The 17,775-nt window shown below is 43.2% G+C and overlaps 1 protein-coding gene across 22 annotated transcripts in view; it reads left to right on the forward strand.

Moving 5' to 3' along the window:
- SEMA6D (semaphorin 6D) overlaps positions 1 to 17,775 on the forward strand; it is a 401,170-nt gene that overhangs the window by 353,236 nt on the left and 30,159 nt on the right. For 20 of the 22 annotated variants that reach the window (XM_088657281.1, XM_088657280.1, XM_088657282.1 and 17 more), the window contains 6 exons: positions 10,853 to 11,012; positions 11,367 to 11,478; positions 13,701 to 13,761; positions 13,891 to 13,953; positions 15,512 to 15,613; positions 17,551 to 17,641. In XM_088657281.1, coding sequence (XP_088513407.1) covers positions 10,904 to 11,012; positions 11,367 to 11,478; positions 13,701 to 13,761; positions 13,891 to 13,953; positions 15,512 to 15,613; positions 17,551 to 17,641 — 538 coding nt within the window. In that variant the 5' untranslated portion in view covers positions 10,853 to 10,903. Of the gene's footprint in view, positions 1 to 996; positions 1,057 to 10,852; positions 11,013 to 11,366; positions 11,479 to 13,700; positions 13,762 to 13,890; positions 13,954 to 15,511; positions 15,614 to 17,550; positions 17,642 to 17,775 lie in introns of all 22 variants that reach the window. The other 2 variants (XM_035130615.3, XM_035130614.3) reach the window with 1 other exon arrangement.

Genomic DNA, 17,775 nt, shown 5'->3' on the forward strand with positions numbered 1-17,775 from the left:
AAGTCTTGAAAATGATGGCGCTGCAATTCATTATTAATACTACTACAGTGGTACCTTGGTTTATGAACAGCTTAGTTTATGAGCAACTTGGATTAAGAACGCTGCAAACCCGGAAGTAGGTGTTTTGGTTTGTGAACTTTGCCTTGGAAGTAGAACATGTTCTGCTTCCTGTTTAATGTGTTCCATTTGTAAATTGAGTTCGCCGCTGCTATGGGAAAGCACGCCTTGGTTTAAGAACGGACTTCCGGAATGGATTAAGTTCATAAACAAAGGTACCACTGTACTACTGTTTCACATAAATATTATTCGCACATAAATGTACAAGTCTCCAAGTGACTTGCGAAATAATTCGAAGCATTCCCTAAAATCAGAAAAAGAAAAATGTATTATGATAAAAGCCGTACAGTGACCAATGAAACAAGCAGCAGCTGAAACCTAAACAGCAAAACTAATCCTCAGTAGACAGCACAAATCATCATAATCCATCAGATGTCTGGGAGAAGAGATATGTTTTTAGCTAGAACTGAAAGGATATTAATGATGGCACCAGGCGGACCTCAGTGGAGAGAGCCTGCCACAAGCGAGGATTCACCACTGGAAAGCTCTCTCCATTTCCACCACCCTCTGAACCTCAGAGGGGGGCACCCTGGGAAGAGCCTCAGATGAAAATTGAAGGGTCCTTGTAGGTTCATATTGGTATAGGTGCTCTGAAGCTACACAGAACTACGCAGGAATACTACGTTACAGCCCAGACAACCTAATTCAGAGACAGACGGACAAAAATGATGGGCTTGATAAACGACTAGGTGGAACAAGATAGACACGGTCAACCTTGACATATGAGAAGGGAAGGAAGAGACTCCAATGCCTTGGTTGGTTTAGCAAGTTTTCCTAGTTCTTTGAAGCCATGACTTAGAGGAGAGCACAGAATGTAAATTTTACATTAGTACAGTACACCACTGTGCACATAAACACATCTCTATATCCTTTATCCAGGCAAACAAGAGGCATAATCGGAGCTCAAGGACTCATTCCCGGCAGGCAAAAACGCTCAGGGTAAGAAGCAGGTCCATTGAGGGGTGTGGCCTAGCAAAGGAGGTGTGGCCTCAGGAGAGCTTAAAGGGACAGGTAGCTGTTGCATTTGACCCCAACCCCAGGTCTGAAGTTCTTCACCCTTGTCTTAAGCATTACTTCTATGAAATGATTTAAACCGACTGCTCAACCATATTGCAAATAAGCTAAGGAAAGATACAGATGAGCAAGTTGGTGATCAATAGTCTGGTAATGCTTGCATAATTTTTTTTAAGTCTTTAATTGCCAGTGGAAACATACTAGCGAAGGTTTCCATCAGATTTCCAGGGCAGAAATATTGTATTAATCGTTGTTGTTACTATTATTAATCAGGCACCTTTGCCGTGCTGTTTTCAGTGCATGCTAAAACTTCTTTTGTTTAGGCAACCATACCCAGACAAATTTTATTATGTACATTTGTCCATTTTATTCTGTCTGTCTACATTCGATACATGTTTTAATGTCTACTTGATTTTAAAATTTTGTTTTATTGACAGTTTCTCATTGCTAAGCCACAACCTCCACCATCCCATTCCTGGGTAGTTTACTTCAAAAATTACGTAATTAACCCTTAAGTTACAAATGGAATGATCCGTGCGGTTGCATTTCCAAAAAATGTAACCTACACTCTCTAGTTCAGGGGTTGGCAGTGCCATGCCTTGAGGGCACAATTGTGCCTGCAGAGATGTTCCTTGGTGCCTGCAGGGCAGGGTGTCTGCCCCACTCCTCTTCCCCACTACTGAAATTAGGCTTGAAAGAAGAATTCTGCTGCAACCAATGTAGAGAGTGGGGTTCCTACAATAGTTTCAATTCAAGGGTGAACAAGCTTGTTACTTAACAGATCAAGTAGGCTAATCTGGATAGACTCTGAGCAGATTTATTCCTGTTCATTTTCACGCCTTATCCCCCCCCCCCAAAAAAGCTAACATAAATTACAGGACAGGGTTTGCAGACTTAATCTGGCTCAGATCAGACTTTTTCATCTCCTGCACTGGGCAAGATCTTTCTTCTCTGCAGTTATAGGCACTTTCCTTGACAGAATGAGAGAGCAAAAGGTGAGAGTTATTTAAAAGGGATTACCAGGAATAAAAAGATCTCACCTTCATGTTCCCATGAAATTTTTTGCCTTTGTTGCAGGTTTTTCTTCCACTCAGGAGGCCTTTAATGAGAGTGTGCCAGGATGTGTTCTCTGAGGTCAGGTCCTTGCCACTAGTGAGCTCAGAGACAAACACGTTCTTCAAGTAATTCTCTTAGAGATTTAACAGGTTAAGGCTGCATCGCTTTTCAAAGAGGGCCACATGATTCTGGAAAATGGAAGGTATTCTTGCAATGAAAATAGTATCTAAAAGGGGTTCGAGGAGCTGCTGGGCCTCAAGAAGGGACTCTGGGCGACTCAACTGTTTGCTCAGTGGAATTGTGAAGTTTTCCATCTATTCACCAAGTCAGAATTGCAACAGCAGGGAGAGAGAGAGAGAGAGAGATTCTCAGTGACTGCATTCTTAGTTTTCTTTCCCAGAGACTTGCCGAAGTCTGAGCCTCTGCATCTCTTTTCATTCAAGACAGAATATAAGAAAAGCCCCACAGAATCTGGCCACAGTCCCATCCTGTTCCGCACCTTGTTCTTACAGTGGCTAACCAGATGCTTTTGGGAAGCCCACAAGCAGAGCCCAAGGGCAACAGTGCTCTTCCTACCTACAACTTGTTTGCAATCCTATACATGTCATAAGATTTCATTGGGATCAATGGTCAGTTCATGCAATGGCAGCTTGACTGCTCCTGGTATTGCTCATGGGACGCAGGTGGCGCTGTGGGTTAAACCACAGAGCCTAGGGCTTGCCGATCAGAAGGTCGGCGGTTCGAATCCCTGCGATGGGGTGAGCTCCCATTGCTCGGTCCCAGCTCCTGCCAACCTAGCAGTTCGAAAGCACGCCAAAGTGCAAGTAGATAAATAGGTACTGCTACAGTGGGAAGGTAAACGGCGTTTCCGTGTGCTGCTCTGGTTCGCCAGAAGTGGCTTTCTCATGCTGGCCACATGACCTGGAAGCTGTACGCCGGCTCCCTCGGCCAATAACGCGAGATGAGCGCTGCAACCCCAGAGTCGGTCACGACTGGACCTAATGGTCAGGGGTCCCTTTACCCTTTACCTTTACCACTGCTCATAGGAAAGGGAACATTCATGTAATGTACAGTACACCATATTTCCCCTCAAATCCCAGTTTTTATTTTCCTGTAAAACACCCCCCCCCCCGGGTTCAGTCGTTATGTCAAATGCTGTAATAAAATGGCATCGTTTGAACTTGTTTGGCTTCTGTCAAACCTGTTTTGCGGGGGTCTTTTTCTCTGACTTGATAAGTTAGCCATTGCAATCAGAACATGCGCGAAATGGTGACCAAATGTGTACGAAAAGCTTTCGTGAGAGTTTTGTCCCAGCCTTCATTGATGGCAGCAATGGTGGGCTGTCCAATTGCAGTGATAAGAACCTGGCATACACAGGCATGAAATCATTCTGTGCAACTTTACCATCTGACTCTCTGGTCGCAGTGTACGGTCCCACCAACTGTTCCAATGTCAGTCAACCAATTTACACAGCTCTCCAAGGGCAAGAAGAGCAACTCGCAATCCATAAGTGTGGTTAACTCAGAGAAGATCAATTGGTTCTTCTCTGATGTCTGCTGATTTTCTGTTTATTTGGAAGAAATGACTCCAGGACTTAACTTGAAAGGTTGCTCTTTTTGATGGCAGTTTGGAATTCTTATCCGAATTACCTTATTGGTAGGTTTGTCAGTGGTACAGCAGTTCGATCATAGCTATCTAATGACCTCCATGGTTGTTCAAGGATTTGAACCTCAAAAAGATCTTCCAGGAAGCATCAAATGAGAAGTCCATTTAGTCTAGTACACTGCTTATTACCCGGATATTCCTGGGAAAATCACAACCCATCAGTTGTTGTTGTAGTAGTTGTTGATATCCTGTCTTTCCCCCAAGAAGCCCCAAGGTGGAATACCTGGTTCTTCACATCTGCATTTTATCCACACAGCAGCGCTCTTCCCATCCTTAGGACCCCCTGATAAGCTCAACAAACTTGCTGTACCCTGAACTGAGTGTGGAGAGTGCAGTGGAATAGGAAACAGCATTGGGCAGCCAGAAGAAGTACCATCCATTTTGGGCCTGCCCATAAAAAGCAAGTCTAGCGTGAAAGACTAAGGCAATGCCCACTTTCCCCAGGAACTTTCTTATTGTTAGATGTTTTTGTGGGTGAGCTGAGGGTTTGTTTGGGTTTGAACCTGGAGGCTGAGAGGAAAGGTCTGTCAGTAGGAAAAAGAATTGATATTGATTTATATATACAGGCAACCCCCAATTTGCATGGGGGTTGTGTTCCAAGTCATCACACATGATGGTGGAGTGGCATAAGCCTGCCATGCCCCATTATGCCCCACCCCCTTTTCCAACCACTTCCGGGTCACCATGATGCACTTCCTGGTCACATGTCAGTTGGATGCACGTAAATCGGTCATTGGCTATAAATTAATCTTTGTATTAATTTGTATTAATGTAGCGTTTTAAAGTGTGTATTTTTGCAATATTTTGTTTAAGTTGTCTGTTGTTGCTTCAGTTTTCTATACACTGCTTAGAGATGTTTTTTTTAAAAAAAAATATTACCGGTAAGCTGTATAGAAATTAAATAATCAACAATCAATCATCCAGTGAGCTTCATGGCCAAGTGGGTATTTAAAACCAGGCCCTAGTCAAACTCTCTAACTCAGAGCTTTCCAAACTGTGCATTGCCTGCAATGTGTAGGTGTGTCACACAAACGCTCCCCGCTCTCCTCCTGGGGCTAGAAAAGGGATCGCGAAATGATGCAAAACTGAATTACTGTGTCGCGAAATGATGCATGTCTAACAAGTGTGTCACCAACCTGAATAGTTTGGAAAGCTCTGCTCTAACTACTACAGCACACTGGCTTTCCTAAGTGGCTAATTGGCTTCAGAGAAAGACAGTAGCAAGGACATGTTCAGTGGCGAAGCTGCATGCTCTGCTACCGGGGGCGGAGAGCAGGCAGGGACGTGGTGTGCCCCCAGGGTGTGGTACGCCGCCTGCGAGGGCATGGCGTGCCGCCTGTGGGGGTGTGGCTACCAGAGCGCAGGGGGTTCATGACGCGTGTCGGGGGCGCCACGATAGCACCCTACCAGAATAGTGGTGCCAGGGGCGGTCTGCTCCTTCTGCACCTCCGTTCCTCCGCCAGTGGACACATTGGGTTGAATCCAGGCTAGGCCAGTTGAACTTAGGATGCATTGAAATCAATGAGACAAGGTAGTTATGACTTAAGTTCTGTATCTAGCACAAAGAGCATTCTGAAGGCACATAATGTAGTGGAAACTATCCTGAACTCCTTGAAAGCATAAGTGTAAATAACTAGGCAGATGGTATGGAGAAAACTCTGAGTCAATAGGAATGGGGTTTCATGCATGTGTGGCTACTTCTTCTTTTTTCCTAAGTCAGTGCAAGCTGTCTTTTTGTACCCTCTTTTATTTTTAATTTATTATTTTTATTCTTATAGACCACATTCCATATCAATCCTGAGGCAATTTACAACTCTTAGAAGACAAGTCGACAAACCAAATTTAAATTGTCCTTGGGGTTGGTGGTGTTATTCATTTACATTCTGCCTTTCTCCCAGAACTGGGAGTCAAGCAATATTAATTAATTAATCAATTAATTAATTATTAAAGCAAATGTGAATGAAACACAGAATGATAAAAAATATATCAAAGATAATAGCTGTAAAGTAATTAAAGTAGAATTAAAAAAATATAAAAACAGATTTATTAAAACACACGTAGAGGAACAAAATTTAAAGCCAATAAGAGCGACGAATGCAAATTCAAACACGTCAATACATTTAATAAGCAGAACAGTGTCAAGACCTTAGCATGCCCTCCCCAATACTGGGAAGCCAAAATGAAAGGTTCAACAATGGTAATATAAAATTTCATGTAGGCGCTTTGTGCAAATTGTGCAAGTCACCTTTACAATAGCCTTGCCAGGTAGGGCAGTTCTATTATTACTCCCATCCATCAGGTGCGTGGGCTGTGTTGATTGAGGTGGGCTTGTGGATGTTGTCTTTTTTTATCTCCTATCCTAAGCGACCTCCTAGATTGGGTTGCAAATTCATGTCTAGACAGTCCATTCGTCATAGCTGGTGTTAGAGTACATAGTGTGCCTCGTGAATCAAGAGCAGTTTGGTGGGTGACAGCCCAGGCCTGCACAAATACCACTCCCTGATTCATTGCGCAGCCTACACCCTGCCTTCAGTATGGATTGCACTTCGGTTATCCCCTGAGTGCACTTGCAAAGAGAGACTGACCTGCAGGTTTTGTGCTGATGCAGGTAACTGCCTCGATGAGAATTTCACAAGGCCTTGTTGTTCTCTTCAGGCAACCAGGGTGATATTTATGCTGTCCTTCCAAGTGATACATTATTCGCAGTAAATCTCAGAACAACACTTTGAGGTCTATCAATATTACTATCCAGGGCTGCAGCTGTGAAATGGAGTGTGGAATATTTTGTCCGTTTCCCGCAAAATGGGGGAAGTGGTTTCCCCATTGGCACTAAACACACACAGACAGACACAATATTAGGACCGACTCTAGTTGAGATTGTGATTTGCTTTCAACTTTTTAATACTGTATTCTATAATGCTGTAACCCATACTAGGACCTTCTGTTGAAGGACAGGTGGTTGTTGTTGTTATTTGAGGGGGTTTTTAACCACCGATGTTTGTTTTTGTTTTTTAAATCAAGTGGTATATAAATTTTATAATGGTGTTGTTGTTGTTGTTTTAGCCACAGAGCAAAGCTCTTCAAAGTTTCATCAGATAGGCAGTTGCCTTTTTAGATTTCCTGTACAGATTAGTCTCCATTTATTCCAGGGGTCATGTTCCAAACCCCTGTGCCCCATATGCAAAGTTGCATAAAATGGGGCGGACCCTAGAGAGCCCTCCTAGTTCCTGCGGAGACCCACCCTGGAGTCTCCAAAGAGGATCTCTTGGGGCTCTGGGGAGGGTCTCCTCATGAGCTGGTGGGCCAGTGGGGCTTTGCTGAGGGTCCTCAGCCTCCCTGCCTAACAGCTGACATGTGGGGTGGTGCAGCAGTAGCAACAGCCACTGCCCTGCACATCAGCTGAGGAAGTCCTGTTGCCCCTCCGGCTCATGCAGAGACCCTCCTCAGAGTCCAAAGAGGAGAGGACATCCTCTTCAGGCTCTGAGGAGGGTTTCCTTGCAAGCCAGAGGCTTGTTGAGGCTGCTCAGCTGACGCACAGGAAAGCTCTCCAGGCCTATCTGTCCGACCCCCCAGGACTCTTACTGGACCATTCTTTCTCCCCAGGCTAGCTACATCTCGCACTTGGTCCCCTCCACACCCTTCTTGAGTGTTTTGCTGGCATGTCTGACATGTATCTTTGAACTGTGATTATTCCTCATTCCTCATGGAGGATAGAAATGTGTGTGTGTGTGTGTGTGTGTGTGTGTGTGTGTGTGTGGTTTCTGCTCACACAAAGCTAAGACCACATCAGTTGCTCTGCTCACTTTTGACTCTGGCCGCATCCATCACTGGCTTGTGGCCCCTGGAAGGAAATGTGACCCTTGGACCAAAAATGTCTCCCTACCCCAGAGATAGACAGCAGAGTCCTCTTTACGTGCTTAACTGCCTCGCTCTTTGAAACGGTCGTGTTACAAAATACCTTGTGTTTGGTTGCTTTTTGGGTTATGCTGTTTCTTTCTCATTCCAGCTTAGTCCTTCTGGTTTGTTTACGTTTATTCATTAGCAATTTAATGTTAGATGCTTCATCATGGGAGGCTGTCGGGACGGGGAAGAGCAGAGGGAAAATGCCAGGAATCATTAGTGTCTGTTAGCCACTGCTGCTCATCAATCTTGGCAAAGAGGGCAGCCCATCAGTTCTGGACTGGTGGACCTGTGATGCAGAAACATCATTAACAGTTAGAAATGCATCTTTTTCGGGTCAGCTCTTAATGGCTAAGAACTCCCTCGCAATTTGCTTTGCCAAGTAGTACCCCCATCCGGGCTGATTCCAAAATGACCTCATTCAAGCAAGCCAGCCCAGAAATCAATTAAGGGCTGGGATGAGCTCAAACTTGCAATGGTAGCCAGGTCTAGAATCACATCCTGCATTCCCGTGAATAGTCTTGTAAACCAGTGCTCATCTGGGGCAAAAAAAAAAAAAAAGGATTACAAAAGTTTTCCAACTGTAAGTTTTACAAATGTTGACCCTTTTCCCCCTCTGCATTTTTACACACTGCTCAAATCACAGACCATCTCTCCTTAGCTACCATTTTTTAGAAGACCATAAGAGTTGTGTGATTCAGCTAAAACAGAGCAGGGGATCTAGGAGTCGAGCTTATGAATTTCATTCAAGGCTGTGTACCTTGCCTATCCCCAGAGTTGCTTAGACACTGGGTTTGAAGGCATAAATGACCAACACCAGGAGTAGGGAACCAGTAGCTTTCCAGATGTTGCTGAACTACAATTGCATCATCTCTGATGACTGGCTGAATGAGGGCTAATAAACAGAGACAATTCTAAGAAGACAGAGACCCTGAGGGTGGGGGATCTCTGGGTGCAGGCATTGCCTGTTTTGGGTCAGGTTGCACACCCTGTGTTGGAGCAGGTACACAGTGTGACTGGCGTCAGCTCTGTCACTGGAGGCCCAAGTGACCTTGGTGGCATGGAGCACCCACTACCAGTTTTGGGTTTTGATGCCCATTCCTGGATAGGAATAATCAGGCTACTGCGGTTCACGCATTGGTAGACCCATGGTAACGCTTCTGTAATACACTGTGTATAGGGCTGCACTTGTTTAATAAGCTGTAGCCAGTGCTGAATGCAGCAGCTAGCATGCTCAAGGCTATAGACGTATTATACCCGTGGTGAAAGATCTGCACTTGCCTGCCTGTTAGGTACTGAGCTGCAATCAAGGTTTTATCAGATAAAAGCCCTAAGCAGCTCGAGACCAGGTTGCCTAGCAGAACATTTTCCCCACTATACCCTTGGTAAAATTCTCAGACTTTTCAAGTAGGCCTTGTGGATCATACCCTGGAAAGCCACTGCCAGTTAATACTTTACTAGCCCCATTTTGTGTGGGGCTACATTTGAAGGTGACCCAGAAACTACAACTAATCCAGAATGTGGCTGCAAGAATGGTGACTGGGAGCAGCTTCCGGGACCATGTAACATCGATCTGCATTGGTTCCCAGTACACTTCCGAGCACAATTCAAAATGTTGGGGCTGACCTTTAAAGCCCTAAACAGCTTTGGCCCTGTATACCTGGACCAAAGCCATTTCCTTCCCCATCGTTCAGCCCTGACACCAAGGGTGTCCAAGGGTTTTCTGAAGGTTTCCTCACTGCAAGAAGTGGAATATATAGGGAACCAGGCAGAGGGCCTTCTCGGTAGTGGCGCCCCTCCTGTGGAACGCCCTCCCATCAGATATCAAGGAAACAAAGAACTATTTTAGAAGACATCTGAAGGCCCCCTATAGGGAAGTTTTTAATCTTTTAATCTTTTAATCTTTTACTGGGTTTGATGCTTTAATTTGTTGGAAGCCACCCAGTGTGGCTGAAGCAGCCCAGTCAGTTGGACGGCATATAATAATGTATCATCATCACATCATTACATGGACCAATTGTCCAGCTCTGTATAGGGCAGCTTTCTGTGTTCCTAAAGTTCCAGGTTCAATCCATGCCCTTTCTAGTTATTTAGATGATTTATATGCTGCCCTGTGCACAGGCCAAAGTCACAACAGGTAGATAAGAATCCATAAAATCCATAAAAATGCAACCCATTAAAAATGCGCAATAGCATCAATTGCTGCCAGTTACTAATAGCAACACGCCTGTTCTCCTCCAAATGTCTTCTGAAAAAGGATCTGGTAGCAGATAATGGGAAAGATTTCAGCCTCAGAGCCTGTACAGCCTCTGCTGGTCAGAGCAAACAATATTGGTCTAGCCAGTTGCATAATCTGACCTGTTTTATGGCAGTTTCCTATATTCCTTATATTTTGTGGGGCAAAACAACGATTGTTGCAGCCTATGCATAAAATTGAAGTGGTTGATTTGTGAAATGCACAATTGTGTCGTTTCAGTTTGGTCATCTAGCTCAGCTTTGTTATCCGACCTAGGATATTAAGTATTCAAATGATAATTTGGAACAAAAAAAATACTCTTACAGAGAATCACACACACACACAGGTAAAAATAAAAGCTTGGCTTGGAGTTTACATGGATTGGATGTGCCTTGAATTTTGTAAAGGAGCTTTGGTTAGATTAGAGGCAAAGGCTTTATTGGGTACCATGTGGCAATTAGTTGGAGAAGGGAAAAGAGATTGCAGTTTAATTAATATTCTAATCCCAACGTTAACAATCTTCCTGCCAAGTCAGCAAGGCTGCATGTTCTGTTTGCAATCCTTGTGATTCAGCCGGGGTGACATTCGTCAGCTCCCTCCAGAAAAGGAACCCACTTGTAAATTTAGCTCAGAAATTAGCAAATGTCAATATGTCACAGAAAAGTTTTAATCAGGGCTGTCACATAGCAGTTTTTCTGTCGACAAACACAAAGAGACCTTTCATGCAACATAATTCACACAATCTTTACTAGCATAAAGTGTGAATTAAGGAGTCGCTCATTGGCTCGGGGCATTGAAGTAGAATCAACCTCCCTCTGTGTGTTTTATTGTTATTTTCAGTTGGTTTTTTTTTTAACCCTGCAGGTAAATAGTATTACCAAGTGGCTCATTCTACACCCTCCATACACACCAGTCATGAGGCTCTTTCTGCTTCCTGCTTGCGTGATGCTATTGACCGCCTCCCGAATTGCTGCCGTCAGCTTCCCAGAAGACGACGACCCTATTAATGTTGTCGACTACCACTGTGAGTAACCAGCGGAAACAAACTTGCCATTTATTTTTTGTTGTTGTTGAGGGAAAGCAGTTGTTCCTTCTGAGATTTACTTGGCTTTTCACTTATTAGGCAATTTCATCATTAATAATAATAATAATAATAATAATAATAATAATAACATTCAAAAGTGTGCAGCAAGTTCAAGTTTGTTTGTTTTAAAGTGTGTTTGCAGAGTTCCTGCCATGCATTCATTTATATTCAGCGCATTATGCAAGGAATTTAGTTTAAGCCTTCTGCTCCCAGTATATACAGCTAATCAATGTTGTCTATTGATTCTTTAGCTCTATAATCCTGAGTGATGGCGTAACCTGTTTTTACTTGCAGATTCAAGGCAATATCCAGTATTTAGAGGACGCCCTTCAGGCAATGAATCCCAGCATAGGCTGGACTTTCAACTGATGTTGAAAATTCGAGACACACTTTATATTGCTGGCAGGTAATTTTCCCGCAGTCAGTTGATTAAATTAAAATTCTCTCTCCCTCCCTCCTACCCACCCCTGCCCTGGTTGGTTTTGCATTTAATCTGTGCACCTTGTTTAAACGTAATCTGTAGAGAATGGGATCGGGAAATAGAATTGGAAGGGGAAAATGAATCCACAGAGGAGAGGGACACAATATATTACAGAAGAGAAGTCCTGTTAGATCAGACCATCTAATCCAGCCACCTCTTTTGAACAGGGCTCATACAGATACTCTCAAGAAGCCCACTAGGGTTAAATGGTAATGCATGTAGGAGACACACATTTCTAGGCTGGAAACCAGGTATGTGCGAGTGTATCAGTCCTTCGTTTCTGGCAGCACTGCCAACTGCCTCCCTTGAGTAGGTGTCCTTGGTAGTAGGGAAGGAGGAGAAATGCAATTAAGTTGGCAATTAAAGGAGAACTTGCCTAATTCTCACTTTCTGAAACAATAAACGAACCGGAATGCCTCCAAAATGTGCACTTTTTCAAATTTATAGGGATGCAAGTAAATGTGTCCCCAAATCCTTTAGATTATGGTAAATCAGGCATAAAAACATACCGTATGTATTGGTTGAAAATAACATGCTAAAATGCATTATTTAATGGCTTGAAAAAAATGTGATAAGTAGTCAAAAATTGTGTTTATTCAGGGAAATCAGCACTAAAATGCTGACAATTTTTCAAAAATGTCTTTTTTTTTTTAAGTGGCAGATCGCTGCATGAATCACTGCGCAAATGTGGAGAACTGTAATGAAATGAGAAACTGACAGAAGCCAAATTGACATATTCTTCCATCCCTAGTTGATACCCAAATGCTTCTCCTTCCAGTGTAGTATGACCCAGCTATATGGTGTGGAGGTTTTATGGATCTGTTCCAGAATTGTAGCTGCAGGGAGAGGGGGTTGTGGGGTCAAACTCCTTTGGGGTTATTCCTGGCCGCTATCTGAACTTTTTGTTTTCATTTTTTTCCATTTTTGTTCTCAGTCCCATTAACTTATGGAAAAGTAAGCAAGCTCCTACAGACAATATTTTACCCAGTTGACAGTACAATTGCTTCATCAATAGTAAATGCAGACTTGCCTTCTGCTATTCTGCCCAGTTGGTGCCCTGGGATAACTGGATTTTTAAAAATTTAACTAGTATTTAACTTGATTCTTTGTAACTTTAAGAAAACTAGTTGACTTTAAAATAAATGTGTGTCTGTTGTTCTGCACTTATTCTTCACTATGGGCCTTCTCTATAGCGTGTCAGCAGAGAGGGTCCTGCTGCAAGATAGTCACCCCAGTAAGTGAGCTTTGGTGCCAATAAAGGCAGCAGACTGGGACTGAGCCATCCTATGGGGGACTCTCCATTACGAAGTCCTCCTTCGTAATTCCGGTGCACAATATCCCCATTTAACAGAACTAGGAGGGACCCAGGTGGCGCTGTGGTTAAACCACTGAGCCTAGGGCTTGCTGATCAGAAGGTCGGCGGTTCGAATCCCTGTGACGGGGTGAGCTCCCGTTGCTTGGTCCCAGCTCCTGCCAACCTAGCAGTTCGAAAGCACGTCAAAATGCAAGTAGATAAATAGGAACCGCTACAGCGGGAAGGTAAACGGCGTTTCCATGTGCTGCTCTGGTTTGCCAGAAGCGGCTTTGTCATGCTGGCCACATGACCTGGAAGCTATACGCCGGCTCCCTCGGCCAATAATGCGAGATGAGCGCGCAACCCCAGAGTCGGTCACGACTGGACCAAATGGTCAGGGGTCCCTTTACCTTTACCTTTAGGAGGGTGCTATTTGGATATTTGTTCTCTTTTATATATATATTAGTAATTATTGGTTTTCCAAATTAATTCAAATCAGTCCAAATTATTTAAATTTAATACAATTTCTTTTTAAAAATTAGGTTTCCCGCTCCTGTTGCAAACATATGTTCATTACCGCCTGATGAAGAATTACTTCATTCTTCTTTAATCTCCTCTTCATCCTTCTCTTGATGTTAGTCCGTTCTCATAGCTGACCTTTGTAATTTCCTTCCAACAGCTCCTCTGTTGTTTTACATCAATATAAAGTTCATTTCATGTGTGTGGTCCTTCATAAACGTTCTCAGACCTGGTGTGTTGAGAGCTAATGTTCGTTTCCTATTTTCATGTTCATTCTCAGTGAGGTGAGGGGGTTTGATAGTGTCTTATTCCTATTTTTCCTCTGCTCTTATAGGGATCAAGTTTACACTGTGAACTTGAATGACATTCCAAAGGGAGAAGTTGCTCCAAGCAAGGTATTGGAAAAACAGCTTAATTTTGGGGTTATTTTTAAAAAAGAAAAGAAAAGAAAAGAAACAATAATAATAATTCTACATTAAGCATTAGAATGTTCTTATCTTCGTTTCTTCATTTTATTGGAACAGAAATTAACATGGCGGTCAAGGCAACAGGACAGAGAAAACTGCGCCATGAAGGGAAAACACAAAGTAGGTTTTCCCCTCCCCCATACACCTTTTTATTTTAAGCAGAAAAATATTTAAATCCTTGTTTATGTTTTTAAAAATTTGGGCTTGAAGCCAATGTACAACTGAGAATGAAGGAGGCCCCATCTGAACGGTATGTTTAAAGCAGTATCGTACCACTGTCATAGCTGCCCCCAAAGAATCCCGGGAACTGTAGTTTAATACTATAAGGGTGCTTATTCCCCTCACAGAACTACAATTCCCAGAGACCCCCAGAAAGAGGGATTGATTGTGTTAAACCACTCTGGGAACCGCAGCTCTGTGAGGAGAATAGAGGTTTCCTAACAACTCTTTGCTCCCAGAACAAACAACTGCATTGGGTTTTTTCCCCTTACAGTCAATTCGTATTAGTGAATAAAAAATACATACAGTTCCTAGGATTCTTTGACTGCTTCAAGTGATAGGATACTGCTTTAAATGTATAGTGGAGATGGGACTTGGATTCTACCCATTTTATGCAACTGGGGGCATCTTTTCCAGTTTTGGGGATTCTCCTGGATCCAGCTTTGCCCCCGAATGCTCAGGTGGCCTCAGTACAGTATATAGGAGCATCTATTGTCTGCTTCAACTGATAGGATAACTGTGTCTGCTCCTGGCCCATGGTAGCTTTTACCTCAGCACTCCAGGCATAGGTAACCGCCAAGACAGGATTACTGCAATACACACCATGTGCACCTTCTCTTACACACTTAGTACAGAAACTGCAGTTATTGCAGGAGTGAGATTTCGTCACCGCTGTGCTCAAAGATCTGCACACAGCCTGCTGATCTGTTAGAAGTCCAAGTTCTAACAGGTTACAGTTCAAGGTGTTACTGTCAGTATATGAACCCCTTAACAGTTTTGCCTCAGTTTTCTTGAAGGCCGTATCCCCTATGCGCTCACTCAACCCCTTCAATATATAGAACTGGCATTTTTACAAGTGCCAGCCAATTTTTATTCTGCACCTGCAAGAAATCAAATCTTTTAGTATGGCAGTTGTTTCACTTTGGAACTCCCTGCCGATGGATGTCAGGCAAGCTCCTTCACTGTACTGTTTATGACATCTCTTAAAATCTCTTTTGCTTGCGCAAACCTACCTAGACATGTAATTTTATTGTGTGTATTTGTTTTAAAACCGTTGACTTTATCAGTATTCACTCACTTTTATTATGTTGTTCGTTTTGCAAAGCAACGACTACTTTATATTTTTATGTAAACGGCTTAGAGGTTTTTCTGATTAAGTGGTGTATAAAACTTGTTAAATACAAAAAAAGGAAATTAAGAGAAAACTCCTGATTTTTCTATCTATATCTATCTATCTATCTATCATCTATCTATCATCTATCTATCAAATCACACTCAGAAACAGGGAGGTTGCAATATAAATGTCAGGACTCTGTTCATCGTTTTGTATTTTTATCTCTTTTAGTTTTGTTCTTGTGTTATTCAAAATTTGTCATCTCGACGTTCTACTTCTCTAAAAAAACAAACCGTATTTGTGAGTAAATGGTAACGTAAACCACTCTCTCTTCTTCTTTTCCAGGACGAATGCCATAATTTTATTAAAGTCTTTGTCCCCAGGAATGACGAGATGGTGTTTGTCTGTGGAACCAATGCTTTTAACCCCATGTGCCGCTACCTTAGGGTAAGGACCTCAGTGCAGTAAGACAGAAGCTTCTCTACATGTTGCTGATGTGGGTATCTTCCTCCTCATCGCCTCCAAGGAGACGAGGGTGGTGTTCATGACTCCCTTCCCTCTCGTGAGATATATGAGGCTGACTTGATAGTAACTGGCCCAGATTTAGCCAATGTACTTCATAGCTGAGTCTAGTCCTGAGATAGCCAATGTGATGTCCTCTAGCTGGTTTCGGACTACAACTCCCATCGTCCCTGGTTATGGACCATGCTAGCTGGGGCTGATGAGAGTTGGAGTCCATCAGTGTCTGTTAGGCTATCTCTGTTCACCCAGTGAGCTTCATAGCTAAATGAGGAATTGAACCTTGGTCTCCCTGTTAGGGTTAAAAGCAAAATCAGCAGAAACTGGTTGAGAAACTTACACATAGAGACCAAGACTTAAACAAATGCTTGGTTTAATGGAGAAAGTAAAAATAACAAAAATTAAATTAAGCTTGCACAAAATACCCGCACAACCAAACCACCCACCAAGAGCACACTGGGAAAACGCCCAGCACAGAGGCAACACACAACACCCCTGATATACCCTGCATCATCAGCTTCACAGCAACACCTGTAGAGCTGCTCCACAGCTGCAGAGCCCCAGTCATTAAATCTTTCCTGACTCTTAAAGGTACAGTGAAACAATAATGACACTTTTACACAATCATTCAACACTCCCAGGTCCTAATCAAGCATTCTAGCCACACTGGTTCACTTTTATGAGCAATCCTCAGCCAAAGCCCTGCTGATCTGGCTGGATGTGATGTGAACCAGGGAGCACATCAGCAAGCAGGGCTGGCAGTTGCTGTTTTTAGCCATGACCAGTGGCTCATCACTGCCACTTGCAGATCCAATGGCGAGAAAGCTGTTCTGACCTCTTGCACCGTGTCTCAGGACTGAAGGCTCCTGAGGTGAGGATTTTTGTGTGTGTGTGTTATTGCAGCCTGTTGTGATCCGCATTTGAGAATGTTTGCTTGAAAGGTGGGGTCTAACCCCCCTCCCCCCGTCTCTCCCGTTCTGCTCCTTATACTGTGGCTAGTGTAAAAATCTTTATCAAATTTTCCAGGCTGGTCTGATGCATTTTATGTCCTCCTTTCAAATCAACTTGCACCCCAGTTCGACCAAGGGCTGTGTTGCAGCAGACAGCCAGGAACTGATCCCAGACGCTTGGAGTTGATGAGAGAATTATGATGCCCATTTTATTTTACTCTGTGTTGTTGTTGTTTTTTGTCTGCCTTACCTAATTTTATTCTCTTTTACTTTATTATACACATTCAGTTAATGCGTGTTACGTGCTTCGTATTTTGTTTCCTTGGTGCCGCTCATTGACTGTAGCAATAAAGACGTGATCATCATTTGGGGAGGGGTGTTGAGCTGAGAAGAGGGGGTTGATCCAGTGCTAGTCCTCCTCAGAGTAGACCCATTGAAGTTAATGGACATACTCATTTAGGTTCATTAATGTCGATGGGTATGCTTTGAGTAGCATCGGATACAATCCTGTACCGCAAAATTTGGAGGGATGCAAAATCCCAAGGATTATTACATTCCAGTCCCAGATATTTGGAGTGGAAGATGTGAATTAGGTTAGTTTGCTTAAAAATGTGGACTGAATTAAATTTTCTCCCACTGTTGTTCCCCGGCACTGATAATTTAGTGGCATACTGCCTCTCTGAACCTGGAGGTCACATATAGACATCATGATACATAGCCTTGTGGATGTAAAAACTACCGTCCTTTGCACAGCTCCTTGAGGACCAGTTCTTAAGCATTATATGGAAGATTAGATCAAGTCTGACAGAGTGAATGATGGTGTATGCAAAGCAGCATTGCTCCCCCCCCAAAAAAAATCACACTTCCTGCAGAGCTTGATGTGACACCGCCAAACAATTTATTTTTCATCCACAGCTGAATACCTTGGAGTACGATGGAGAAGAATTCAGCGGCTTAGCCAGGTGCCCGTTCGACGCCAGGCAAACCAACGTCGCCCTCTTTGCTGGTAAGAACAATTTCTTTCATGAATCCTGGTGGAAAATGATACAGAGAGTGGTGCGGAGAGGATGGGAGATTTTCAAGAAAGCTTAAAGAAACTCTATCACATCAATGTGCCTCTGCAGAGGTTTTTTTCTTTTA

Source organism: Zootoca vivipara, chromosome 13 (assembly GCF_965207765.1).
Source record: "Zootoca vivipara chromosome 13, rZooViv2.hap1.1, whole genome shotgun sequence".
Lineage (NCBI taxonomy): Eukaryota > Metazoa > Chordata > Lepidosauria > Squamata > Lacertidae > Zootoca > Zootoca vivipara.